General features: G+C 40.8%; 1 protein-coding gene, 1 non-coding gene and 1 pseudogene across 4 annotated transcripts in view; all 3 read left to right on the top strand.

Moving 5' to 3' along the window:
• Window positions 1–27,249, top strand: part of ARMH3 (armadillo like helical domain containing 3) — a 187,025-nt gene that overhangs the window by 143,829 nt on the left and 15,947 nt on the right. For all 3 annotated transcript variants that reach the window (XM_047701913.1, XM_047701912.1, XM_047701914.1), the window contains exon 24: window positions 8,421–8,499. In XM_047701913.1, the coding sequence (XP_047557869.1) occupies window positions 8,421–8,499 (79 nt within the window). The remainder of the gene's footprint in view (window positions 1–8,420; window positions 8,500–27,249) is intronic.
• Window positions 21,422–21,858, top strand: LOC125084517 (40S ribosomal protein S29-like; annotated as a pseudogene).
• LOC125085342 (U6 spliceosomal RNA) lies at window positions 21,625–21,726 on the top strand. The gene has a single exon (XR_007122874.1). It is a non-coding gene; the product is annotated as a U6 spliceosomal RNA (small nuclear RNA).

Below are 27,249 nucleotides of genomic sequence, written 5' to 3'. Positions count from 1 at the left end.
CATCAAGGTAGAAAGCCCAAACTGCCAAAATGCGTAGTCATGCACACAGCTTCAGAAAATGAGGCAGCTGCCCCTCAGGCCGTGTGCATGTACATTTCGTACACATTAACTCCTTCTTGTTTCCCTCCAGTTAATGAATTGTGAACCTTCATTTGTTCAGTGCCGAGACTGGATGAAAATGTAGTCCGGTAGGTGAATAAGTTATCTAGTATGACACATGTGTTTTTCACCTAGAAATCAAAAGAAATGCTGAGCTCATATCATTCCTTAGGTTGAACTATGAGGGTTACTATAGTGTAGTCAATGACACACCTTTTCTGTTCCACTCCCTTCAAAATAAATTTGTGAACACAAATCAAGTTCTCTTTAGTAATAAAGTAGACCAGTTTACATAGTTGGATCTTTGGGCAGGTCAAGCAGCTGGATGCAGTGGCCAGTAGCACATCCTTTCTGATGGTTGCCAAAATGCCTTCTCCAGTAAGGTTGAAATGAATCCACGATTGTGTCTCTGGTCCTGAAATGAGTGGCCACAGGAACAGCAGTATAATAAAGGGGATAACTGGTATGAAAGGTAAAGCCTAGCATGTAGGGGATGAGTTAGAGGAACAACCCTAACAGGTCAGTCGCTAAAGTTTTGACTAGATAGTTTCAAAGTGAAAAGGTTAGAAGATATTCTTATTTGAGGTTTTATTTTGCTTAATGTTAATCAGCAGAGTCTCTGAGGCTTGTAATGCACTGCTGTTAACAGGCATCAAGGGAAATTGTTTTTTTGTTGTTGTTGAATTGGATGGGCTAAAGATTCATTGACTCCTTGAGGAAGGAAGCTTATTACTGCATGAAATGGAGTATGTGAGGCAATTCTGAAGGTGAAAAGAAAGGCTATTTTAAAATTAAATAACTTGGGGTGCCTGGCTGGCTCAGTTGGAAGAGTGTGAGATGCTTGATTTTGGGGTGGTGAGTTCAAGCCCCACCTTAGGTTTAGAGATTACTTTAAAATAAATAAACTTTTAAAAAACTCAACCTCAGATGAACCATTTTATCTGCTGCCACATACCACTCAGTCCTACCTTTACCCCTTCTCAGAAGCCAGTCTCTTACCTGTATGTTTAAAGATTTCCCAGGTAGAAGCGATTATAAATACAATTTTCTTGTGTTTAATCCCAGATATCTGAGAATAAACTCTATAATATATTATATCTGGACTGCTTTTTTTAGGTCTTGGAAAGGGGAAGCTGCTTGTATTAAAAAAAAAAAAAAGATTCCATTTTGGTCAAGTTAGATGGTATATATAGGAAAACACAGAGGAAAGCTTTGCAAAGGCAATCCAGTAACATGAAAAAAGCTAATACTAGAGCATCTGGTGTCTTGTGCAAGGTCATACAGTCTAGAAGTGGAAGAATCTGGATTTTAACTTGGGTCCACTGCCCAGAAAGCCTTGCTTGTTGTATTATACATACCATGTTGTTCAGGGAAGATGAGATATTTTAACTGGGCCTTTAAGGGAAAAATAAGACTAAGCTTTATAGGAGTAAAGAAAATAGCATTCCATGTGAAGAAAATCATGTAAGTAAAAGCATGATGTCCAGGTGTACGTGTTTAGCAAGTATTTGAAAATACAGGACTATAGTTCTTAGGAGGTTGGGGCTTGAGATACAGATTTATTTTTATCAGGCTTCAGATATGTACCCATAATCAGACTCTTTAAATCTGGTAGCCTTATAGGAGTAATTTTAGAGTGAAACTTTTAAGAATATTCCCAGTGTGTACCATCTTGAGTGTACCAGTTATGTTTCTTATTTCCTTGGAATAAGAGCTACAGAAACTTTTCCTATAAACAGCCTTTGCCTGTTTTTCTCCTTTGTGCCTGAAGGATTTACAAAACAGCTTTTAGAGATAGGCTGCTTCCTTCAAATAGCTCAGTAAGGAAACAATCACCATGTTCTGGGCTTCTGGGTGAAACTATTATTTATTTATTGTTTCATAAAAGACCCTTAGATGCTTTTGTCTGTGGGAGATAGCTGGGACTGTGAGAATTTGCATCTTTGGAGGATTTACTTTAGATTCCCTCTGGATATGAGAAAGAGTCTCCATTCCCTATTAATCTACATTTCTACATTGTTAAGGTAGCATTCTTCTGTATTTCTTGGGTAAGTTGGGCATTAACTATGTGTCTCAGCTATCATCCACCCAGCACTAGGGAAAAGAAAGCTGCTTTGCAGAGTCATGAGTCAGAGAGAATAAGTTAAAAATGGACCAAGAAATCCCTAGCCAGTTTGTGGCTCAGCCTTGCTGTTCCATCTGTCCACTTCATTTTGCTTCATTTTGTGTAAGTGACCCGTCTTTGGCAATCAGAAGTTGGCAGTTGCGTTAGAGGGTGGCCCAGATTCTTGCCCCTAAAGGTGCTTTGGGTACAGAGCTATCTCTCTGTGGCTGGTTTTAGCAGTTTACCTTTACTATGACATTGCCTGTTTCTCTTGTCTTTCCCTTTTGGGACTTCCTAATTCACTGGTATTAGAAGACCCAGTAACAGAGTATAACACACTCCCCCAGTCCTTCCTTACCCCTCCCCATCCCAAACAAACAAAAACATAGGCTTACTTTTAGAAAATATTAGATTAGGGGCGCCTGGGTGGCTCAGTGGGTTAAGCCGCTGCCTTCGGCTCAGGTCATGATCCCAGGTCCTGGGTTCGAGCCCCACATCGAATATTCTGCTCAGCAGGGAGCCTGCTTCCTCCTCTCTCTCTGCCTGCCTCTCTGCCTGCTTGTGATCTCTCTCTGTCAAATAAATAAATAAAATCTTAAAAAAAAAAAAGAAAATATTAGATTAATAAGAAATGGCAGAAAGTTTTTCTATAGTCTCCCAGTAAGACTTAAGAGGAAGAGAAAGCTTTACTGTCTTCAGGGACAACTTCAGTTCCTTCTTTGAAGGATAGCTGTTCATGTCTGAGCCACCTCTTCTCTTGGGATGGGAATAAAACATTTTTATTGTTATTTTCATACTTTTGAAAGATGAAAACATACTTTTTTAGCTGGTGATCGTGGATCTCCTTCCTTGTGGTAAGACTGAACAAAAACCTTCTTAGACTTTGATTTATTCATTCAGTTTGAAAACTTGAAATCTCTCAGTATGCCAGGGGTTTTGCTAAAGTCTTAGGAATATATTGGTGAGCAAAATAAATTTAGTCCCTGCTCTCACGGAGCATTTAGTTCAGTTTGAATAAAGCCGGAGCGGGGGATAAAAAAGCTGGGAGTTTGATTAGAAATTATATTCCCTTTCCCCACAAAGTTGGACTTCCAGACTCCTTTCCCTTTCCTTGGGACTTACTTCTTTAAATCTTCTTCCTGCTTTTTCTTTTGTCACTTCTACTTTTGGTACCCTAAGAAATCATAGCTTAACTTAAAGTCACAAAGATTTACGTGTTCTTCTAAGATTTTTACATTTTAGATCTGTGATCCATTCTGTTAATTTTTGTGTGTGGTGTGGGGTAAGGGATCAACTTCAGTCTTTTGCATGTAGATACCTGGTTTTGCCAGCACTATTTCTTGACTAGACTATCCTTTTCCCATTTATCTTGCCACCTATGTCAAAGGGACATATTTTTTGGTCATCTTTGTCGTATTTTAATTTTTTCATAATGGCTATGATTTCTCATTCTTTGCCCATTCAAACCTTCCTCTTCTTCCTACTCCTCTTCCTCCTTTTAAGTCCCCTTTCCTAAAATACTTTTCGGCATAAAAGCTTTTGGCTGGCATAAACTGGGTTTTGTTTAAATACCTGGAAGGCTGTGATTAGATGAAAATCAACCTTAAGATGCAAATGAAAGGAAAAACAAACATCTCTTTCTTAGCCAGTATGTTCCTGCCCATCCTACTATTTTTCAGACATTGTCTCTTCAGTGTGTGTGTGTCTTCACTATGGCACAGGCCACTCAGAAACCCCTGCAAGATCCTCATTTATTGAAGTCTCTGTTTCTCACTTAGTAAAGGCTAAAGGGCCCGGCACACTCTGCCTAGGAAACTGGTTACCCGTGTAGCTACATTTGTGGCGTTTGTCATTGGAACTTTGAGGCATAGAAACCTCAGGATCCTCTTCTAGAGGGAAGGAAATAATACCCACAATATAAAGGGTTTAAAGAGAGGAAGTCCACCTGCAGAATAAGAAGCGGACTTTATCCACTCTACTACTTTGCTAAAGATGGACTCTGGTTTGGAGTCTGCTTTGCCCAAATGGCCAGGGTCCTGTGGAGAGTAGATTATCTATATGGTAGTCTTCTCAATTGTCAGAACAAAATATCCTAGAATAGGTGGCTTAAAAAACAGATGTTCGTTTTGTCACAATTCTGGAGGCCAGAAGTCCCAGATCAGGGTTCAGCAGGGTCAATTTCTGGTAAGGACTTTCTTCTGCTTAGTTGACAGCTGCCTACTGCCTTGTGTCCTCACATGGTGGAGGGAAGGATGGAAGTGAGAGAAATTGCCATTTCTTCCTTGCTGGAACACTCAAGTTTTAGACTTAAGCATTAGATAGTTGCTACCTGCTAGATTTTGATCTGTAAAAGGAAAGAGAGCTAGTGTTAGAATCTTTGAGGGAACCCCCCCACCGCCAAAAAAAATGTTCAGAAGAGATGGTAGTAAATCCTTTTGGAGATGATATCAGTGGGAAGGGAAGCCTAAAGTAAAGAGAGAGGCTCCTCATCTATAAATCTAGTATGTCATCTTTTTCCCACTAGCATAAATCCTATTCTAGGACCTGGCCAGATGGGGCAGTGTGGAATCACAACCCAGGTGAGCCCTATAGCAGGCTACAGACTTCCTGGGGAAGGAGCAGCTAAGTATTTCAGTCACTGCAAAGGCTTGTGTTACTCAGTGTGGGCGGACTTAGCCTGGTTTCAGTGTTTTGTCATCTCTTTGCTATCTCAGAACAAATTTCCATTTCAACGATATGAGGTCCCAAAAACTTTAATAGGAAGCTTCTAAGCCCTCTCTGAAATATCTTGCTGAAGAGCCTGGAAGGAGAACAGCCAGTATCAGACAATTTTTCTTACCTCTTAGGCTTAGAGGCCTGCATGTGCCACCTCTAGTAGATCAGATTAGTACTCAGATTTTTTTTTTTTTAATTTCTTTGACAGAGACAGATCACAGGTAGGCAGAGAAGCAGGCAGAGAGAGGAGGAAGCAGGCTCCCCGCTGAGCGGAGAGCCCGATGCGGGACTCGATCCCAGGACCCTGAGATCATGACCTGAGCCGAAGGCAGAGGCTTTAAACCACTGAGCCACCCAGGCACCCAGTACTCAGATTTTTAACTGTCCCAAAGAAACAGTAAGAAAAATAAAGCAGAGGCATATACTCTTTGCCCTTTGTGGGTACTGGGTTAGAGACTGCTAACTCGGTTTAGACTGTTCCATCTGGCTTTAATTACCTGCTGAGACCTGAGGCTCTGGGATGGGAGTGTCACAGGGGAGGTTGGAGGATGATTTTATCCTTATTCCAAATTCCCAGAGTGGCATATTTGTCATACCCTCAGGATGAATATGCTCAAACAATATCAGCATATATGCCCTGCCAACATAGACCATCTGTAGATCCAAGTGACACTTGACAGGTACAACTTTGAGAAGGGAAGGAAATAAATATACTTTTTGAGGAGAATACTTTCCAGGCTTTTCCTTTCTCTCCCTCATTCCATTTCTCCTCCCTTCCTTCCTCTTCCCGTTCCCTCTCCTGTCTTCTTTCTTCCTTGTTCCATTTCTCCTTTCTCTTCTCCTTCTTTTTTTGCTTCCATGCTTTCTTTGCTAGTGCAAGAATTCCTTGGGTAGAAAGGGAACAGAATTATAGCATCCCCCTCACTTTCATTCCCAGGGATTATTTCATTGTCCAGACCTCACCAGCTTCACTGGGTTGCCACCTGGGCCCCCATGGCTGCTACTCACCCACCCAGACAGACATGAAGATACTTTGGAGTTCTCTGTTCTCCAAACTTAGGCAAGCAAAAACAAACAACCCTAGTTCAGTTGAATCAGAATTTTTTTTAAACATTTTTTCAAAAAAATTTTACTAAGAAGTTTAAGGAAAACCCAAAAGAAAAAAACCATTATAAAACCATGAAATGAATGTATTACAGAGTTCAGATTTTTCTTCCTAAAATAACTGAGTTCTAGTCATAGATTTGATTACTCTATTTCATTTTCTTGATCTGTCACTCTTGGATGCTAGACCCTATGAGTCATACTCTCTACTGAGTTAACTTGAACTTGGTACTGCTGCTGGGTTTGGAGGGATTCTCATTTCTTCTCTAAACCTCCTCCCCTGTCTTCTTACTGGGTTTAGACTCCAGGTTTTCCTTTCTGCTCCTGGACTGTTGTCATCCCTGCCAATACCCTCAAGCCTCACTTTCTGAATGAGAAAAATATTTGACCCCTACTTGGTCCAAATTCTTTCCCATTTTGGATTTAGACCAAATTACAACCTTAACTTGCAGATAACATCTCTACCCTTCTTGGTAGTCTCTGAAAAAAATAAGTTACCAGAATTCTCCTCCGTTCCTGACCCATTACTGTCCCATTTGACATATTCATTCATTAAATATTTATTGAGTACCAGCTGTGTGCCAGGCACTGTGCTAGATATTTGACATTGCTTTATTATATAAATGTTGCAAGAATCCTCTAAGATTTAGTCATTCTTTCGACAAACATTTATTTTATGCCTACAATGTACTATTCCTGGGTACTGTACTAAGTGCTAAGGTAGGTGTTATTCCCACTTTTTCCCTCTGAGACATGTAGCTTCCTAAAAATCCAAAATAACAAATGGTCAAACCATGATTTTTTTTGAAGTCTGACTTATACTTTTATACCCATATTAAATGGTTCAAGAGTTTCATACTATCAATGTTATATTAAAAGAGAACATTGATTTCTGTTGCACTACCACATTCATATGGGCGCAGGTACACACATATGTTTCAAAAAACTTTTAACTTTGGAATAATTTTAGAATTACAGAAAAAGTGCAACAATAGTACACAGAGTTCTTATATGCCCCTCGACCAGGTTTTCCCCATTTTACATTACCAAGGTACAGTTATTCATCACCAAGAAACTGGCAGTGACACAGTCCTATTAACTAAGCTCCATATTTTATTTGGATTTTGCCAGTTTATTAATTTTCTCTTTCTGTTCCAGAGTCCAATTCAGGGTATCACATGCATTTAGGTGTCATGTCTCCCCAGTATCTTCTGATCTGTGACAATTTCTCAAGTACAGTTTTTCATGACCTTGGCAGTGTTAAGGAGTACTGGCCAAGTATTTTATAGAATGCCCCCAACTGGCTTTGTCGCATGTTTTTCTCATGATGACACAGGTTGTGGGTTTGGGGAAGTATATAACAGAGGTAAAGATCATAAGATCATACCAGGTGTAACATGACAGCTACATGAATCACTGGCCATGTTTACATTCATCATTTGGCTAATAAGGTAGCATTTGCCAAGATTCTTTACGGTAAAGCTACTATTTTCCCTTTGACTACTCTGTTCTTTGGAAATAAGTCACTAAGTCTGTCCTACCTTACGTGGGAATGGGAACCAAGTTCCACCTCCTAAAGGGGAGAGTACCTACACATATTATTTGGAATTATTCTGTTAGAAAGATTTTTCTCTTCTCCCCATTTATTTAATCTATTTTGTATCAATGTGGACTTACGATAAACTCTGATCTGAAACTTGTGCTTTTTCTACTGCTCTAGACAAGAAATGACAAGGACCTACATATACACCAAAAGCATTGGTTTCAGGGAACTTTATTTCAGATTTCAGAGATTTTTTAAGGACTAGATTTGGTAAGACTTGGTGACCTTGAGTGTGAGGGTGATGGAGAGGAAGTGTTTCAAAATGACACTCAGATTTTGGTTTCAATGGCTGGAAATAAAATTTTGCCTTGAAATTATTAACTAACAAGTGTGAAGATTGGTTCTAGGCTTTGACAAAACTCAGATTCTTCAAAGATTGTATTTAGCCTATGTATTGGTCCAGCTTTACTGAGTGCCCTGTTCTCCCAAGTCAGAGCAGAGCAAACAACTTTTCTTTCTGACTGAAACAGCAGGGCCCCCTAGTGGACAGCCCCCCTGGGTCCTGTTTCTTGCCTGAAGGATGCTCCGTTTTTTTGTTTGGTTGAGATTATTCCCCTCCCCTAGTTCATTTGCAGAGCAGAGACATTTGATTCTACTCTTGGTCTAAAAAATTTTAAATACCTCTTACTTCAGAGTTCTCAGGTTCATCCCCATGTTCAATAAAAAGATAGTTAGCTTCTGACAATCACTCCTAGGCACTAATACTCTAAACTAGAGGGTACTTGATACTTGTTTTTTACTCATTTATCTGCTTCTTCCATCTGATGTCATATTAATGTTAATTCTTTTTTTCAGAGCCATCATCAATCACTTTAACCCCAAAATTGAATCCTATGCTGCTGTGAATCACATATCCCAGCTGTCAGAGGAGCAGGTAAGCCAGTACCCTCCCCAGAGTGACCCTAATAAGTTGTGGCTGGGATCAAGCAGTTGTCCTTTCTTTGATAGCAGAAGTATTCTGTGACTGAGCTGGTAGCAGAAACCAGGCTTCTAAGAGCAATTACTAAGCGATTTGTTGATAGTCCTTTAAATAGAGGGATGGCTTCTACTTTTGTGCCGTTGGAAGGGTTGATTTAATTATATAGAAGATATGTAGGTGAAAATTTAGTGAATTATTATTTTAGAGTGGGTGATAGGCATTTCTTTTTTTAATTTTAGGGAGAGAGTCATTTTGATATTTAAAAATAAGAAATGAGAACTTAGAAATGGATAAAACTGCCAATTAGAAAAACTCTGAGTTCAGCTTAATTTGATGCTGTTTGGTGTGTTAAAATATAAGCCCTTATTGGGGCAGATTTTCCTTAGTAATTGAGTTCTGTTTGCCTTGAGCAATTATTTCTGAGGTTTTTCTATGGTGTGGACTGAGCTGGAGATGCAGATAGCATTAGTGTTTGTTTTCCTTGAGTCTGGCCTGATTTCCCCTTCTCCCAAAGTGCCTGCACTCAGCTCTGCATTATATAAAAGTACAGATGGGGCATTAGTGTGGCATGGGATTGAACTTGATGTTTCAGAATGAGACTCTTGAGTCCTGATTTTAAAAGCACAAAATGAGACATTCTATTCACACAATCTCCTTTCTTCCCCACCCCCCACCCCACCAACTCCCAAGATGGAGGGCCATGGTAGTCATGAGTTGAAAGCCCAGGTATAAGTTCCAAACCAAAAAAAACATACTCTCCTCTCCCCCCCCCCCCTTTTTTTTTTGCCAATGTATCAGTATACCCTTCTCTGAGTCCTTTGCTGGTATAGCCAGCCAGCTCTGGTGTGAACCTGTGTTCCAGTGTTTCTAAAAGCTCTTCAGCTCACTCAGTGAGGCAGCAGGCAGCCTTTTGCCTAACAGACAGGCTTCTCAGCATTCCCACCAGTGGCTCTTTCCTCAGCCAGATGGATAGGACTCTATTAGACTATCAGTTGTTCCCTTTGACATATTTGTTCTCTTTTGTGAGGCCAGCTGTGAGATTTCCATCCTCTTATTTATTTATTTATTTATTTATTTATTTATTTATTTATTTATTTATTTTTAAAGATTTTATTTATTTATTTGACAGAGAGATCACAAGCAGGCAGAGAGGCAGGCAGAGAGAGGAGGAAGCAGGCTCCCTGCTGAGCAGAGAGCCCGATGCGGGGCTCGATCCCAGGACTCTGAGATCATGACCTGAGCCGAAGGCAGTGGCTTAACCCACTGAGCCACCCAGGCGCCTCGCCATCCTCTTATTTAAACTGCTTTTATAAATGGCTTTCATTTTCTTTTTTCATGAGTACTGTTCTTTGATGCCACTGCTCTCTGTGAGGTGCTTCGGGATGCTACCTTCTTCCTGTTGGACCAGTTCAGATCAGTTTACTTTGTCATTTTTATGCAAAAGAATTCAACATCTTGAGTTTTGTATGGGGAAAGAAAGGGTGACTTTCCTACCACAGTGAGCTCTGGTTAGTCTAAAAGCTTTAAAAAAAAAAGGACACATTTTCCCTTTGAGCCACGTGCAGTATTCACCCCCCAGCAGCTTGGGAAGGTCAGGCTGAAATCTCTTTACAGCAGTAGCAGCCACAGACCAATAATAAAAATCCATTCTGGCGCATGAGGCAATCTGGAAAAGGATGATTAGCAAGCACGTGTCCTCACCCTCCTCCAACTTCTCTCAAAGTTAAATGAAGTGATGAAAGTGTCTCAGAAAGAGTCTACAAGCCAGAGATGAGGCGATTTCTGTGGGGAGAGAGAGTATACAGCCCTATTCAAGAGTGGGGAGAGGATAGCAGCTCTCAAAGGAATAAATAATTATATGCCTGCTGTTTACAAGGTATGGTGCTGGGTAGTGGGGATAGTGGTGAATAATCTAAGTGTAGTCCTTGTGTCATGGAGTTTTTGTACACTTGCTATCTCTCTTAGCAATCCTTTTCACTTAGGGAGTGGGGAAAGGGTGATACTATTCTGGGACCCTTTTCAAAACTGCCCTCAAAATAGTTGTTGCTTCTCTTCCCTGACTGACTTTGAAGGGCGCTGAATGACAGCATTACAGTGCACTTGGTTTTTATTCTCAGCACTATCGGATTAGAAGTATTTGACTGCCTTGATAATCTCCAACATGTGTTGCAGCACTTCTCTCCCTTCACTTGTGAATATCTGTGCTAATATCACTTAATGTTAAGTGTTCACAGCTTCCTGAAGAGCTGGCTTTGGGATCCAGCAGGGCCCTGCACTTGTTAGCCTCAAACTAAGTCCAAAGAAAAAAATCAGGAACTCAATCCCCAAGTAGATTCTAACGTACTCCTAAAATAAAACCTAAAGACCATGGATAGGTGTTAACTAGAATTTATAGCACTTTGTAAAATAGCAGACAAAAGAGGGCTCTTGCTAGATCTGCCTGCCCAGCCTGCCATTTTGTTCTGGCAAGAGATTTGTGAATTTTTTAGTTCTGACAACACCCAGACACATCCCAGCCTCTGTCTGAGGCATTTCAAGGTGATGTTTGTAAATTCATTATTACTTAATAAATAAAGCCCATTCTCTCACCCTGGAGCTGTTTTTCAGATTTCCAGAGATACATGACATTTTTCAGTTACTTCTCATTGTCTTCATGGAGGACAAAGCCCTTGAAACAGTCAGTACCCTCAGTGTAACTGAATGGTTGTGCATTATCTAGTATAATAAACAGCATGCATTTTTTATATTTTATACACAGCTGTAACATTTGTCCAAGGTTGATTGTGAAACTTGTCCATTTTGACTCCTTTTTTGTGTGTGTGGTAAAATATACATAAAATTTACCATTTTAACCATTTTCCAATGTATAGTTCAGTGGCATTAAGTATATTCACATCATTGTGCAACCATCACTGCTATACATCTCCAGAACTTTTTCATTATTCCATACTGAAAGCCTATGCCCATTAAACAATAACTACCCATTCCCTCCCACCTCTTGAAGGTAACCACTATTGTACTTTCTGTCTCTCTCTATATGTCCTTTTTTTTTTTTTTTTTTTTTTTTTTTTTTTTTTTTCTTTTTCTTAAATAGAGCCCATATTGAGGAGCCAGTCTGGCTCAGTGGGAGGAACAAGGGGGCACCTGGGTGGCTCAGTTGGTTCAGTGGGAGGAACATGTGACTCTCGATCTTGGGATTATAGGTTTGAGTCCCACACTGACAAATAAGTGAATAAAATCTTTAAAAAAAAAAGAAAAAGAAAACACATTTCACTATAGTAAAATTTTAATGGAATAATTAATTTTAGATGTTATACAAAATGAAAGAAAATATTTTTTAAAAAGGGGAGCTTGATGGTTCAGTCAGTGAAACATCTGACTTTAGCTCAGGTCATGATCTCAGGGCCCTAGGATCCAGCCCTGCATGGTGCTCCATGCTCAGCAAGGGGTCTGCTTGTCCCTCTCTCCCTCCCTACATCCTGTGTGTGCACACATGCATTCTCTCTCTCATATAAATAAATGACATACTGATTTATGTCAGCTCTAATTTCCTAATAGGTAAGAGAGGGCTTCACGGTAGAACTTTATAAAGATTCTCTAGAGCCCTGAATATCTAGAGTACATAGTCACAATTTAGGATTCAAGTCAAAACCTTCTCTGAGCACCTGATTCCTTAAGATTTTAGTCACATTGATGACCAATTTTGTGACTTTGAAATATCCCGTTGGAAAACAAATAAATGATTAGCCCACCTTTTTTTTTTTTTTTTTTTTAAGATTTTATTTATTGGGGTGCCTGGGTGGCTCAGGGGGTTAAAGCCTCTGCCTTCGGCTCAGGTCATGATCCCGGGGTCCTGGGATCAAGCCCCGCATCAGGCTTTCTGCTCAGCAGGGAGCCTGCTTCCTTTCCTCTCTCTCTGCCTGCCTCTCTGCCTACTTGTGATCTCTGTCTGTCAAATAAATAAATAAAATCTTTCAGAAATGCTATTAAAAAAAAGATTTTGTTTATTAGAGAGAGAGAAGGTGCACAAGGTGCAGAGGGAGAGGGAGAGGCAGACTCCCTGCTGAGGAGGGCCTCTGTCCCCAGACCCTGAGATTATGACTTCAGCTGAAGGCAGACACTTAAGGGACTGAGCCACTGAGGCGCCCTGCACTCTTGCTTTCTTTAGGCTTCCTTCAGCTATCAGTATTTTAGCAATTAGTGCCTGCTGTGTGCTTCAGATTGCGCTAGCCATTTGAGGAATACAGAAATAGGGACGCCTGGGTGGCTCAGTTGGTTAAGCAGCTGCCTTCCGCTCAGGTCATGATCCCAGCGTCCTGGGATCGAGTCCCTCATCGGGCTCCTTGCTCGTCAGGGAGCCTGCTTCTCCCTCTGCCTCTGCCTGCCATTCTGTCTGCCTGTGCTCGCTCTCTCTCCCTCTCTCTCTGACAAATAAATAAATAAAAAATCTTTAAAAAAAAAAAAAAGAAATATGATAAACAGTCTTTGTTTTCAGAAGATGGAATAAATTCAAGAGATTGCTTACAGCTTATTGATAGCTGACCAATACTAGCAGTAGGATCTGTGAGCTCCTGTTAGAGGAAGATCTCTGTAGGTTGTGGTGGTCAAGAAATGCCATATGGAGGAAAGAATTGGGTGGACCTTCAAAAAGCAGGGATAGGGATTGGATAAATGAAGAGGCATAGATTATAAATGTACTCAAGGGGCACCTGGGTGGCTCATTGGGTTAAGGCCTCTGCCTTTGACCCAGGTCATGATCCGAGGGTCCTGGGATCGAGCCCCTAATCAGGTTCTCTGCTCAGCAGGGAGCCTGCTTCCTCCTCTCTCTCTGCCTGCTTCTCTGCCTACTTATGATCTCTGTCAAATGAATAAATAAAATCTTTAAAAAATAAAAAAAATAAAAAATAAAATAAAATGTACTCAAAGCCAGGACCTGAAAAAAGACAGAAAGAAGAGAGAAGAGTCCCAGAGTTTCTATAAATCTTGTCCTTGGGTCACAGGGTACCCAGAGGCTGAATGACTTAGAAATACAATTCAGGGGACTCCTGGGTAGCTCAGTCAGTTAAGCATCTGTCTGCCTTTGGCTCAGGTCATAATCTCAGGATGGAGGGATCAAGCCCTGCTTCTGGCTCCCTGCTTGGTGGGAAGCCTGCCCCTCCCCCTGCTCTCTCTCTCAGTCTCTCTCTGTCAAATAAATAAATAAAATCTTTGGGAGGAAAAAAAAAAAGAACAACAGTCCAGTCATTTAAATTGTCATCACAACTTCCATAATCCCTACTGTACTGATGCTAATCTCTGTTCTAATTGTCCTGCCTTTGATTCAATTTGTAAGTGTTCATCAAAGGCCTAATATGAACTAGCCTCAGTGCTACGCATGTGATGAGACCTACTGGGCAAACCAAGCTTTTTAAAAAAATGTTGGTAAAAAAACACATAGCAAAATTTACCACCGTAACCATTCATTTTTAAGTGTACAGTACAATAGTGTTGACGTGTGCTTGTTGTTGCACAACTGATCTCCAGAACTATTTCATCTTGCAAAACTAAAGCCCTTTTGTTGAACATTACCTTTCCCCCTTCATCCTCACCCTGGCAACCACCATTCTACATTGTTTTCTAGGAGTGGGCAAACCTCTTTTGAAACTGATGTACCTTTCAGGCAAGTGGCTCAGGAGCCGGCTAAAAATTTCTCTACATACTGTTGGGTCCCCCCAAAATTGGGTACCCCAATAATGGGTCCGTGATTAAAGGAGCGAGACTGATACAAAGTGAAGGTCAAGCAAAGCTTTATTTCGTGCCAAGCATCAGGAATCATACCGACCGTCAAACAGACCGGTTGGGGCCGCCCCTCCAGAGAGGACAACCCCTTCCTGCTTTCTAGACTAACTTTTATAGAGCAAAGGCCATGTGGTTGGGCCTGGCCACACACAGGTGGCCAGTTAGATTGTAACACACACAGGAAACTCCACAGTGATGCTAGGTGACCAATTGAATTACAATTTACCCTAGTTGACATTTGAACCAGCCTATCACACCTTGGTTAGGATTGGCGCCACAAGGCTCCCAAAGGGCAGGGGCCCACACTCCTTGGTAGTTAGGAGACAGTATGCGCCCCCACTGATTGTATACCTCCACCTGGCCTGACCCACTCTTGTACTTGGACTTTGTTACCTGGGAGTGGTTTCCTGGACTTGCTTTTAAATAAGTTCCCCTGGTGGGGGGCAAGGTCAATTTAAGTTTTACAACAAAATGGCAGTTCAACGGGGGTGGGGCTGCTCTGGCTGGATAGGCCCTTACAATACAGACTTAGCAATTTTCCAGGAGTATCACAAGCTGGTCTACTGGCATCCCGATATGTCACAGAACCATAGGACAGGACATAGTAACCCTCCCCCCATTATCATTTAAGTCTCGACTCTCACTAGGGCTTTGTATTTTGGAATCAGAGGAGGCATGTATAATGTTTTATATTACAAGAGGTAACGTCAAAAGTATTGTGACAAAGCAAAGAATCTAACTTATTTGTAGGATTAGGTTAAGGTAAATTAGGGAAACAGTGCTTCATATCTGAATGAATAAAAGTTACATTGGAAGCTACTATGTCTGTCTACTAGTAATCTTTCTAAACCTTTTGATTTTCTCCAGATCCTAAGTTAAGAGCCACTACAAATAAATGCTAGGCATTTAGAAATCCTAATGAAACCTAGCTTTATTTTCCCACAGAGGAGTGAGACAGTAATAAGAGAAAAGCCCTAGTCCGTGGGGCAAACATTGTTAGGGGCCCTGGGTGGCACCCATTACTTGAGAACATCTAAGAGGAAGCACAGAAAGATCTCGGGGGAGATAATCCTAAGAGCTTCAGGGCTTAGGAGGAAATGGAGCCTGATGTTTCAGCTTTAGAGTTGGGGGCCCTTGGTGTGCTAGTATATGTTGAAGAACTCCTGACAGAGGTGGCGGTTGGGAAGGGGGCTGATTTGTAGTGTTGGGTGTGACTGCTCCCACTGTGGCTACCTGTGTGAAGCCCTGTGGCTCTCACAATGCTTGAAAATTTAACTGTCAGCTCTCCCAGACCAAGCATGTATGAGCCAACACCATCACATCACTGGTTGTTGAGGATGACTGGGAGAAGGGGGCTGTAAAGCTATGAGGCAGGCCTTTCTGAGCAGGGGTGAATGTACCCTACTTTCCCCCTGGGAACCACTGATACAAGGTCCTCCCCAGGGCGATTGAGACCTCTGAGTAGCCCACTCTGAGAGCCGCTGTGATGTTTTCTCGTCTTAGAGCAGGGCCTTAACCACCATGCACAGCAGCCTTGACAGAGACACACACTGGGGATATGAGATTTAGGACTCCTGTGATAGCCATGACTCAGTTTCTTGTACGTGGCATTGTGTTTTTCTACAACAGCCTGTAGTTTTGCACTGCCTTTCTATAACCCTGAGTGATGGTTGCTGTGCAAATTCCTAATGAGTGCAAGCATGGGACACAGCATTGGCTTCCTCGTTGCTGTCACTTAGACTCCAGCTTTCAGGTGACCTATTTGGCAGAAAAAGTTTGGTGTGAGTTGTTGGTTAACTGCACTCACTAAGGCAGGAAAGACAGAGTCAGATTTTCTTACAAACTGTTTAACCTCAGAAATCAACTTTATGTGATATAGGGCATCTTGAGAAGGTCCACATAAGAGCGTGAGCTGATGATGTGCTGCTAGGATGGCCACAGTTTTACTTGGACCAGGAGGTGGGCTGCACTGCCAGAGAAAGGAGAGATGATATCTTGGATTTTAAGAGGACATAAATACATAAAAGGAAAGGAACAGCTAGTAGTTACTGAGCTTGGCAGTTTTACATAGGTTATTTACTTAAGTGTTGTATCAGCTGTTTGGGGTAGGTGCCGTTATCATTTTATAGATGAGGATGCTAAAGAGGCTAAGTCTTGCCCGGGGTCCCACAGCTGCTTGTGCGAAGCCGTAACATGATCATAGGTCTGTCTGACACTGACGTCTGAGCTGCTTCTCTTCATCAGGCTTAGACGTGTGTGACAACCTGAGCTTGCCAGGTATCCTGGAGGAGGAGGAAGGCCAGGGAGAGGAAGGTGGAAGGAGAACAAAGGATGGTCAGATAGCAGGGCTCACTCCTGGGGCATGGGGAAAAGTCCTGGTTTGGGAAGGGACCATTTAGTTGAGGAAGGTAAGTACTAAACAGGGGCTTGAGGAGTTGCCTGCCAGGTAAGCAGAAATGCCTAAGTAGAGGGTCCTGGCACATTATGATAACTTTATAAATGAGGAAAGAGTCTCTTTATTCCATCAAGCATGTCTGCAAAGTCACTATGAGAAATAAAGCTTTTCCACACACCAAAGGAACATGGTGAGTTAAAAAAGAGAGAGAGAGATTTTATTTTAATAGATAATATAGTTACATGGGCCAAACTCCAAAAGGTGGCACACTGAATTTTAATTGTTTTTAAAGTAGTAGTTTCATTTTGCTAAAACAACAGCAACAAAACAAAGACTCTCAACATCAATATCCCACAGCCAAGCTAGATGAATGCAGAGGTCACTGGTGAAGAGCTCAGCTTAATATTCCTCTCTGCTGCTGACAGCATTTTCTCCAGCTAAATATGAATTTTGAAATGTGCACTACATGAACTTCTGGTCTTCCTTAGTCAGGCTTCATTGCTAGTGAAGCTTCATTGGCAGTGCACAGAGGGACAGTGTTGCAGCTTGTAGGAATTCCAGTTGTCAGCTTTTCCAGAGGTTATAGGAGACAGCAGCCCTTGCTTTCTTAGTTTAATCTGAGAAGGATCCTTTACTCTAATTATTAGATAAGCATGTACAAGTAGGACTTACCTCTTTGGTTTTTTTGTTTTTTTTTTTTTTTTTAGCTACCTTCCTCCTTCCGAATAGAGTTTTGGGAACTTTTATTTTATTTCTACTGCAACCTCTTCTTCAGGAAGTAGCTCAAAACTCTGTAACGTGTGCTGGAAAAAGTATGGTTTACCACTCTGCTGACATTAGAGGCCAAAAATGTTGCCATGCAAACATTTGTCTGTTACAGGCTGTGCTAACTGGAAATGTTTTTGCTAGGTGCTATGACAGCACTTTGACCTTTCACGGTGCGAAGGAAGTTGCAATCTTAAAAATGACCCACTCAGCTAGCGGGAAATTGTGGGTAGCCCCCAACTGAGATTTCTGTTAAAGAATTCTGTCTTTTAGGGAGGGATAAATAAGTGAGGCCTGACAGGGAGGCAGAGACCCCCATGTCACATTGCTGGTGAGTTAGGAGCAGAGACAATGTTTTCCTCTCTCCCTCCCTGAGATGTGATGTTTCCAAAGAAAGAAACCTCAGGTGGGGAAGACAGAGACACCTGCCTCTTGGTTTGAGCTGGGAGGAGTATCCTGCCTACAGTAAGCCACAGAGAAGGAGAAGGCCTGATGTGATATTTGTGTCATGATTCTCCCACCCACATTACCTTGGCTGCCTCTTAGTGTGATTGCATGCCTTGCTTGTAGAGGGTAAGGGCCTGGGCACATTGAATCTGTAATTAGTGCAAAGAAAAGCTTCATGAGGGCTGCCTAGGGCTTCAGCCAAATAAAGTCAGAGAGGTGGGGCAACTGCCCAGGGAAATTAAAGAAAGTCACTGTCACCGCTCCTTTAACCAGCTGATGGCCTCTCACTAATCACCCACTGTGAGGTTCATTATCTGATCCACCTTGCTGAAGGGCAGAGCCAGTGTCAGATCAATAAATCTCAGGGCAGTGGAAAGCCCTTTAGTAACAGGCTTGAAAGACATGGATGGACTAGGGGAGTTGGCCAACTTCCACTGGTTCTGAAATTGAGTTTAGTCCTGAAGTATAGGAGATGAAAATAGAAAGAGAAAATAAAGGGGGGAAACATCTACATATTATATGCAGGATGGCTGCATAGAGTAAACAGTTACCTTTTAAAAGGTACTTTTTTTTTTTCCCCCTAAGAGATTTGTGTCCACCTTTTGGATCCTAGGTTCCAAACAATTATATTGGATGACTGTGCCCTGGAGAGAGATTCAGGTTATCTTGGATTGAAGGTCACTGTAAACACATCGTAGAGGGAGGGGTCCCCACTCAGTAGAGTCAGATTTTGTTACCAGGTTGTTATTTGTTCTAGTTCCTGGGCTATTGGCTTGTTTTCGTTGTTTCAGCCACTTTGGGCTAACGTGTTTTGAAAAAGAACCAATTCTTAACCTCTTAAGGAAGCTCTCAGAAGCTCTCTTGGTCTAAGAATCTCTATTCTGAGTGTCTTTGGTTAGTGCAGTAAGACAAGGAATACATGTCCTAGCCTCAAGTTTCCGAGATTCATTTTTTTCAGTGCAAAAGTACAGAAGTATCTGCTGCGTGCCAAGCCAGGGGCTATAAAAATGCAAAATTCATGCCTCCCCTTGAAGACTTCACAGTATGAGAACCAGCATCGCTGTTTTCTTGCTTAGACTTTTGCCTGTGTGTTCTCCTATAGAGACCTCAGGGGATGTATGTGACATGCTTACAGCCCCTCCTGACCCTTTATAAACCTAAGGTAAAACCTTCCTGCTCTTCTCATAACCTAGAGAAATATTGCCTCAGAAATCCATAAATGGTGGGCCAGTGACTTTCTTTTGAAGTAGGTTTCCATAAGGAGAGTCCTCACTGTCTCATATCTTTATCTTTGCCTCATTTTCTTAAAAAGGCAAAATCATGGGTGCCTGGGTGGCTCAGTGGGTTAAGCCTCTGCCTTCAGCTCAGGTCATGATCTCAGGGTCCTGGGATCAAGCCCTGCATTGGCATCAGGCTCTCTGCTCAGCAGGGAGCCTGCCTCCCCCTCTCTCTTTGCTTGCCTCTCTGCCTAGTTGTGATCTCTCTGTCAAATAAATAAATACAATCTTTAAAAAAAGGCAAAATCAGGACCATCATTAGGTTGGTAAAAGCAGGACCTTATGAGCCTCCAAGCTTGGCAAATGATTTGAGTTTGTCAGAAGGTTCGGGTAAGTACAGCCACTTAGAAAAACTTCAGGTGGCTAGTGCCCAGCTGAAAATTATTCTAAACACTGTTGATTGCTACACACAGTCCATTTAAGTTGTCAGGGAGGATTTCCAGGAGTGGAGGAGTAGAAGGGAGGAACACAGTGAGGGGAATCCTTGGCATTGTCAAAATACTGAGAACTCCTAACTCAGAGTTACTTTTCTAATATATCAATCTGAATCATTCTTGGCCCCAAGCAAAAATAGAATAGTAAGACCAAAAAAAGACATAAGCTGGGGCTCCTGGATGGCTCAGTCATTAAGTGTCTGCCTTCAGCTCAGGTCATGATCCCAGGTGCTGGGATCAAACCCCACATCAGACTCCACGCTCAGCAGGAAGCCTGCTTCTCCCTATCCCACTCCCCCTGCTTGTGTTCCCTCTCTCACTGCCTCTCTCTCTGTCAAATAGATAAATAACATCTTAAAAAAAAAAATACATAAGCTTATTCCATGACCATACATCTTTTTTTAACTAGCCATTATTTACTGAATTTTTAAAAACTTTATTGTATAATTAACATATAATAAGACATAATAAGACATTTATGCAAATACATATGTCCACCACCCCCACAACATTGAACATTTCCATCACCTAAAAAAGTTCTCCTTTAAAGTCAGTCTTCCCTGAGTTTCTGCCCTAGGCAAGCATCCATGTGTTTTTTGTCACTATAGATTAGATTTGTCTTCTATAAAATTTTGCATAAATATATACGTGCTCTTTTGTATCTGAGATTCATCTGTGTTGTGACAGTCTTAAATATTTACTCAAGAGAAATGAAAATATGTCCACCTGGGGCACCTGGGTGACTCAGTTAAGCATCTGCCTTTGGCTTAGTTCATGATCCCAGGGTCCTGGGATCGAGCCCCTGTGTCAGACTCCCTGCTCAACAGGGGAGTCTGTTTCTGCCCACTTCCTCCCTGCTCGTGCTCTCGCTCTCTCTCTCTCAAATAAATAAATATTTTTAAAAATATGTCCACCCAAAAACTGTTAGATAGATGTTTATAGTAGCATTATTCATAACCCCAAACTAGAAACAACCTAAATGTCTATCAGCAACTGAATAGATAAAAAATATGATACATCCATATAATGGAATATTATTCAGCCACAGAGAGGAATGAAGTACTGATACCTGGTGCAATAGGGATGACTCTTAAAAACATATGCTAAGTGAAAGAAGCTACTCACAAAAAGCCAGAAGATGCTATTTATTTGAAATGTTCAGAATAGATACATCTATAAAGACAATAGATTAATGGCTACCCAGGACTAACAGGATGGGGAATGATTGCTAATGAGTATGAAGTTTTTTGAGGGGGTTCATGAAAATGTTCTAAATTTAGATCATAGTGATAGTTCCACAAATATGTGAATATATCATACACTTTAAATGAATGAATTTTATGGTATATAAATTATGTCTCAATAAAGATCTTAAAGAAAAACTACCAAACTGTTTTAAAAAGTTGTACCATTTCAGGGGTGCCTGGGTGGCTCAGTGGGTTAAAGCCTCTGCCTTCGGCTCAGGTCATGATCCCAGGGTCCTGGGATCGAGCCCCACATTGTGCTCTCTGCTTAGCGGGGAGCCTGCTTCTCCCTCTCTCTTTGCCTGCCTCTCTGCCTACTTGTGATCCCTGTCTGTCAAATAAATAAATAAATAAAAATCTTAAAAAAAAAAAAAAAGCTGTACCAATTCTCATTCCAACTGACAATGAATATAAGTTTCAGCTACTCCATATTCTTCTCATATTTGGAATTGTGTTTTTAATTTACCCATTATATGGGTATGCATCATACTGTATGCTTACTATCACCTTTTGTCTTATTGCATCTGAGAGAGCAAGATGGGTCACCAGCAGCTCTGCTGGAGCCGTCTGAGGAAATTTGACCAGGGTGCTGCTGCTTGCTATATCTGCTCATACTGACACAGTCTGATCTGGAAATACAGCCTATGGCCTCAATATATGCTGCCAGTATTTTCGCCAGTACTCAAAGGATACAGGCTTCATTAAGTTGGGTTAAGTGAACTTCCTTGAATGGATCATCCGTTCAAGGCAGCACATATGCTAAAATTGGAATGATATAGCGAAGATTAGCATGGCTCCTGTGCAAGTTTGAAATGCAAATTTGTGAAGTATTCCATATTTTTACTAGAAAAAAAAGTGTTTTGAATATTCTAGGGTCCTTCGCATTTCCATATAAAGAGTGAAATTAGCTTGTCCATTTCTATAAAAAAAAGTCTGCTTAGATTTTGACTGAAATTGCTTTAACTCTAGGTGAACTTTGGGGAGAATCGACACTTTAATAATATTGTTCATTTAATATTTAATATTTATTTATTTAATATTATTTAATATTTATTTAATATTATTAATATTTAATGATATTGTTTTCAAATCCATGAACTTAATATATGTCCATTTATTTAGATCTTTTACATCTTTTTCTCATCAGTGTTTTGTAGTTTTTGAGCATCCTATTTTGTTCAGTCTTTCCTCTTATTTCATTATTTATGTTATATAAATGGTATTTTTGACTTTCAATTTTTTTTCTTAGTGTTTAGACAGAATAGTTTTATATTGACCTTTTTTCCTGAAGCTTTGATAAACTCATATTTAATTCTTTTTTTATGGTCCTTAGAGTTTCCTGTGCTCATAAGCATGTTGTATACTGATCATTTCAGTTTTACTTCTTTCAGATCTGTATATCTTTGATTTCTTTTTCTTTCCTTATTGCACTGGTTAGGACCTCCAGTAAAATACTGAAATGAGTAGACCTCTCTTTCAGATTTCCAAAAGAAAGCATTTGGTCTTTCATCATTAAGTAATGTGTTAGCTGTCAGTTTTCAGAGATTCCCTGTGTTAGGTTGAGGAAATTTCCTTCCATTCTGAGTTTGCCGAGAATTTTTTTATCATGAATACATGTTGAATTTTATCAGTGCTTTTTTTTTTTGCATATACTGAGATGATTATAGGGATTTTCTCTCTCCCTTTTAAGTTTTTTTTTAATTTTATTTATTCATTTGACAGATAGAGATCACAAGTAGGCAGAGAGGCAGGCAGAGAGAGAGGAGGAAGCAGGTTCCCTGCTGAGCAGAGAGCCCGATGTGGGGCTCGATCCCAGGACCCTGGGATCATGACCTGAGCCGAAGGCAGAGGCTTTAACCCACTGAGCCACTCAGGCGCCCCTTAAGTATTTTTTTAAGTAGTCTCTATACCCAGTGTGGGGCTCCAACTTACAACCCCAAGATCAGGAGTTGCTTGCTCTACTCCCTGAGCCAGCCAGGTGCCCCTGGATTTAATCCTTATTCTGATATAGAGTTATGGTGATTAATTATAATACTAACTTAACCTTATATTCCTAGGATAAACTCCTCTTGATCATGATGCAGTATTTATTTTATATATTACAGAATTTGAATTGCTAATATTTTGTTGATTATTTTTATCAGTGTTTATAAGGGATGTCAGTTCCATAGTTTCCTTGCAATGTCTTTGGTTTTGATATTAGAATAATGTCGCTATATAAATAAGTTGTGCACTATTCCTTCCTCCATTTTTAAAAAAGAGTTTGTGTAGGAAAAATGTTTGTGTAGGATTGGATTATATCATGCTTAATGATTAATAGAATTAACCAGTGAGGGCATCTGGGCCTAGAGTTTTCTTTGCAGGAAGAATTTTTTTTTTTTTTTTAAGATTTTATTTATTTATTCGTCAGAGAGAGAGAGGGAGAGAGAGCAAGCACAGGCAGACAGAATGGCAGGCAGAGGCAGAGGGAGAAGCAGGCTCCCTGATGAGCAAGGAGCCCGATGTGGGACTCGATCCCAGGACGCTGGGATCATGACCTGAGCCAAAGGCAGCTGCTTAACCAACTGAGCCACTCAGGCATCCCTGCAGGAAGAATTTTTTACCCAACATTTTATTATGAGAAATTTCATGGGTGCCTGAATGACTCAGTTGTTTGGGTACCCATTTCAGCTGGGCTCATGATCTCAGGGTTGTGGGATTGAGCCCAACATGGGACTCCACACTGAGCATGGGACTGCTTGGGATTCTCTCCCTCTGCCCCCCATCCCACTCTCACTCTCTCTCTCTCTCTCTCTCTCTCTCTCTCAAAAAAATACAAAGAAAGAAAGAAAAATGAAAATACACAGTTAAGATGAAAAATTACACAGTGAATATCAATATAATCACCACCTAGATTCTGTCGTTTACACTTTACTGTGTTTTATCACATACCTGATCCATAAGTGGCTCTCCATCAAGCCATCTTAGTTTTTTATGCGTTTCAAAGTAAATTGTATATATCAGTATACTTCTGTGGGAAGCATTTTTTTAAAGTTTTATTTATTTATTTGTCAGAGAGAGAGAGTGAGTGCACAGGCGGGGTGAGCTGTAGGCAGAGGGTGTCCCTGGGAGAAGTATTTTAATTATTAATTCAGTTTCTCTAATAAATTTAGGGATAGTCAGGTTTTCTACTTGTTCTTGAGCCAGTTTTAGTCATTTGTGTCTTCAAGGAAGTTATTTATTAATGTGTGTTATTAAATTTATTGGCACAAGTTGTTCATATATAGCCTTTATCCTTTTTCCCTTTAATTGCCCATAGGATTTGGGGCACCTGGGTGGCTCAGTCAGTTAAGTGTTGACTCTTGATTTGGCTCAGTTCGTGATCTCAGGGTCATGAGACTGAGTGCACAAGCACAGAGCGAGAGGGGGAAGCAGACTCCCTGCTGAGCACGGAGCCTGACCTGGGGCTGGATCTCAGGACCGCAGGATCATGACCTGAGCCAAAGGCAGATGCTTAACCAACTGAGCCACCCACGTTTGAAGTCTCCTTTGTCAGATATTACAATAGCAATTCTACTTTAATTAGTGTCTTCAGAAGGATATCTTTCTCCATCTTTTCACTTTCAGCCTATCTGTGTCTTTATATTTTAGGTGAATTTCCTTTAGACAACCCAAAGTTGGATCTTAATTTTATGTCCAATCTGACAGTCTGTCTTTTGATTGAAGTGTTACGTTTAATTTATTTATCAGTATGGCTGAGTTAAAATCTGCCATTTTACTGGTTTTTTTCCCCCTTTTTCTCCACCTGTTCTTTTTTTTCTTTTCTGCCTTCTTTTGGATTAACTGTGTGTCTTTTAGTATATTTTATGTCCACTGTTGACTTTTTACCTGTACCTCTTCATTTGGTTTTTAGTGGTTGCTCTTTAATTTATCACAATGTACCTTCAAAATAATGTTATATGACTTCATGTAACATGTAATAACCTTGCAATCATTTGTTCTATTTGCTCCCTGTGTACTAGTGTTGTCATACATTTATAAATTTTCTTCCAGGTCTTATAAATACATTGCTGTTACTATTATTATTTCTTAAACAGGAGAAAACCCAAATCTAATAGTGTACATAGGCACATGGGGGAATGCACACAACATAGGAATTCCCACATTGCTATTATTTTTTGATTTAAAGAGTCAATTACCTTTTTTCTCATTTTAAAATTTATATTATTTTGTATTTATCCATGTATTTGCCATTTCCAATGTTCTTCATTCCTATTTATAGACCCAGATAAAGTAATTTTCCTTCTGCCAGGAGGACTTCTTTTAACATCTCTGTAGTGCAGGACTTTTGGCAACATATTCTCTCAGATTGTTTGAAAAGATCTGTATTTCACCCTCATTTCTGAAGGATGTGTTGTTGGATATAGAATTCTAGCTTAACAGTAATTTTGCAGGGCACAGATAGTATTTTGTTGTTTTCTGGTTTATATAGTTTCTGACAAGAAATGTGAATTCTTCTCTTTTTTCCCCTCTCTATGTAATATATTCTTTCCCCTCTGGCTGCTTTTGATATTCTGTCGTACTAATTCTCAGCAATTTTATTATGTTGTCCTCTACATCTTCCATTTTGTTTCTTTTTTTTTTTTTTTTTAAAGATTTTATTTATTTATTTGACAGAGAGAGATCACAAGTAGACGGAGAGGCAGGCAGAGAGAGAGAGAGAGGGAAGCAGGCTTCTTGCTGAGCAGAGAGCCCGATATGGGACTCGATCCCAGGACCCTGAGATCATGACCCGAGCCGAAGGCAGCGGCTTAACCCACTGAGCCACCCAGGCGCCCATCCATTTTGTTTCTTATTATGTTCATGGACATTTTAAAATACTTGAACATATTTATAACACCTTTTTTTTTTTAAGATTTTATTTATTTGACAGAGAGACACAGTGAGAGAGGGAACACAGCAGAGGGAGTGGGAGAGGGAGAAGCAGGCTTCCCGCTGAGCAGGGAGCCTGATGAGGGGCTCGATCCCAGGACCCTGGGATCACGACCTGAGCAACCTGAGCCGAAGGCAGAGGCTCAAGGACTTAGCCACCAAGGTGCCCTATAATAGCTCTTTTTATTTTAGAGGTGGGGCAGAGGGAAGAGGAAGAGAGTTTTCTTTTTAAAGATTTTATGTGTTTTAGAGTGTGCACACATGTACGCAAGGGAGCAGGGGGAGGGGCAGAGGGAAAGGAGAGGAACTAGCAGAGACTCTGGCTGACCACTGAGCCTGATGTGGGACTTAATCTCAGGACCTGATCATGAGCTGAGCTGAGATCAGTAGTCAGATACCTCACCCACTGAGCCATCCAGGTACTCCAGAGAGAGAGAATCTTAAGCAGGCTCCATGCTCAGCATGTATCCCAACACAGGGCTTAGTCTCATGACTGTGAGGTCATGACTTGAGCCAAAATCAAGAGTCGGACTCTTAACTCACTGAGCCACCAGGCTCCCCTATAATAGTTACTTAAATGTCCTTGCCTTTTTTTTTTTTTTTTTAAGATTTTATTTATATATTTGACAGAGAGATCACAAGTAGGCAGAGAGGCAGGCAGAGAGAGAGGAGGAAGCAGGCTCGCTGCCGAGCAGAGAGCCCAATGCGGGGCTCGATCCCAGGACCCTGAGATCATGACCTGAGCTGAAGGCAGAGGCTGTAACCCACTGAGCCACCCAGGCGCCCCTAAATGTCCTTGCTTTTAATTCTAGTATCTCATTTCTAGATTTGACTCTCAGAGAGATTGATCTCTCATTTGACTAATGCTCCCTTCTAACCAAAAGAACCACTTTACATGTCTGGTAATTTTTTATTGGATATTTAGCATTTTCAGTATTATGTAGTTGAATGCTAGATTTTGTTGTCTTTATTAAATAGTGCTGGACTGGGGCGCCTGGGTGGTTCAATGGGTTAAGCCTCTGCCTGTGGCCTAGGTCATGATCTCAGGGTCCTGGGATCAGCCCTGCATGGGGCTCTCTACTCAGCGGGGAGCCTACTTCCCCCTCTCTCTCTGCCTGCCTCTCTGCCTACTTGTGATCTCTCTCTGACTGTGTCAAATTAAAAAAAAAAAAAATCTTTAAAAACAAATAAATAAATAAGTAGTGTTGGACTTTGTTCAAGAAGGCAGGTAAATTCTTTTGGAATAGCATGGTCCATTTGAAACTGCCTTTTTTGTTGTTATTGTGATCTCTTTATTCCCCCAGTTTTATTGAGATATGATTGACATACACCACTTACAAGTTTAAGGTGTACAGCACAATGACATGATTTATGTATATAATGAAATGATTACCACAGTAAGTTTAATCAACATCTATTTCATATAGATACCAAAGAAAGGGCAAAAATATTTT

The sequence above is a fragment of the Lutra lutra genome, chromosome 14 (genome assembly GCF_902655055.1).
Source record: "Lutra lutra chromosome 14, mLutLut1.2, whole genome shotgun sequence".
NCBI classification, from domain to species: domain Eukaryota; kingdom Metazoa; phylum Chordata; class Mammalia; order Carnivora; family Mustelidae; genus Lutra; species Lutra lutra.
The sequence above is the reverse complement of the archived record's forward strand: the minus strand, read 5'-3'. Positions and strand labels throughout refer to the sequence as shown.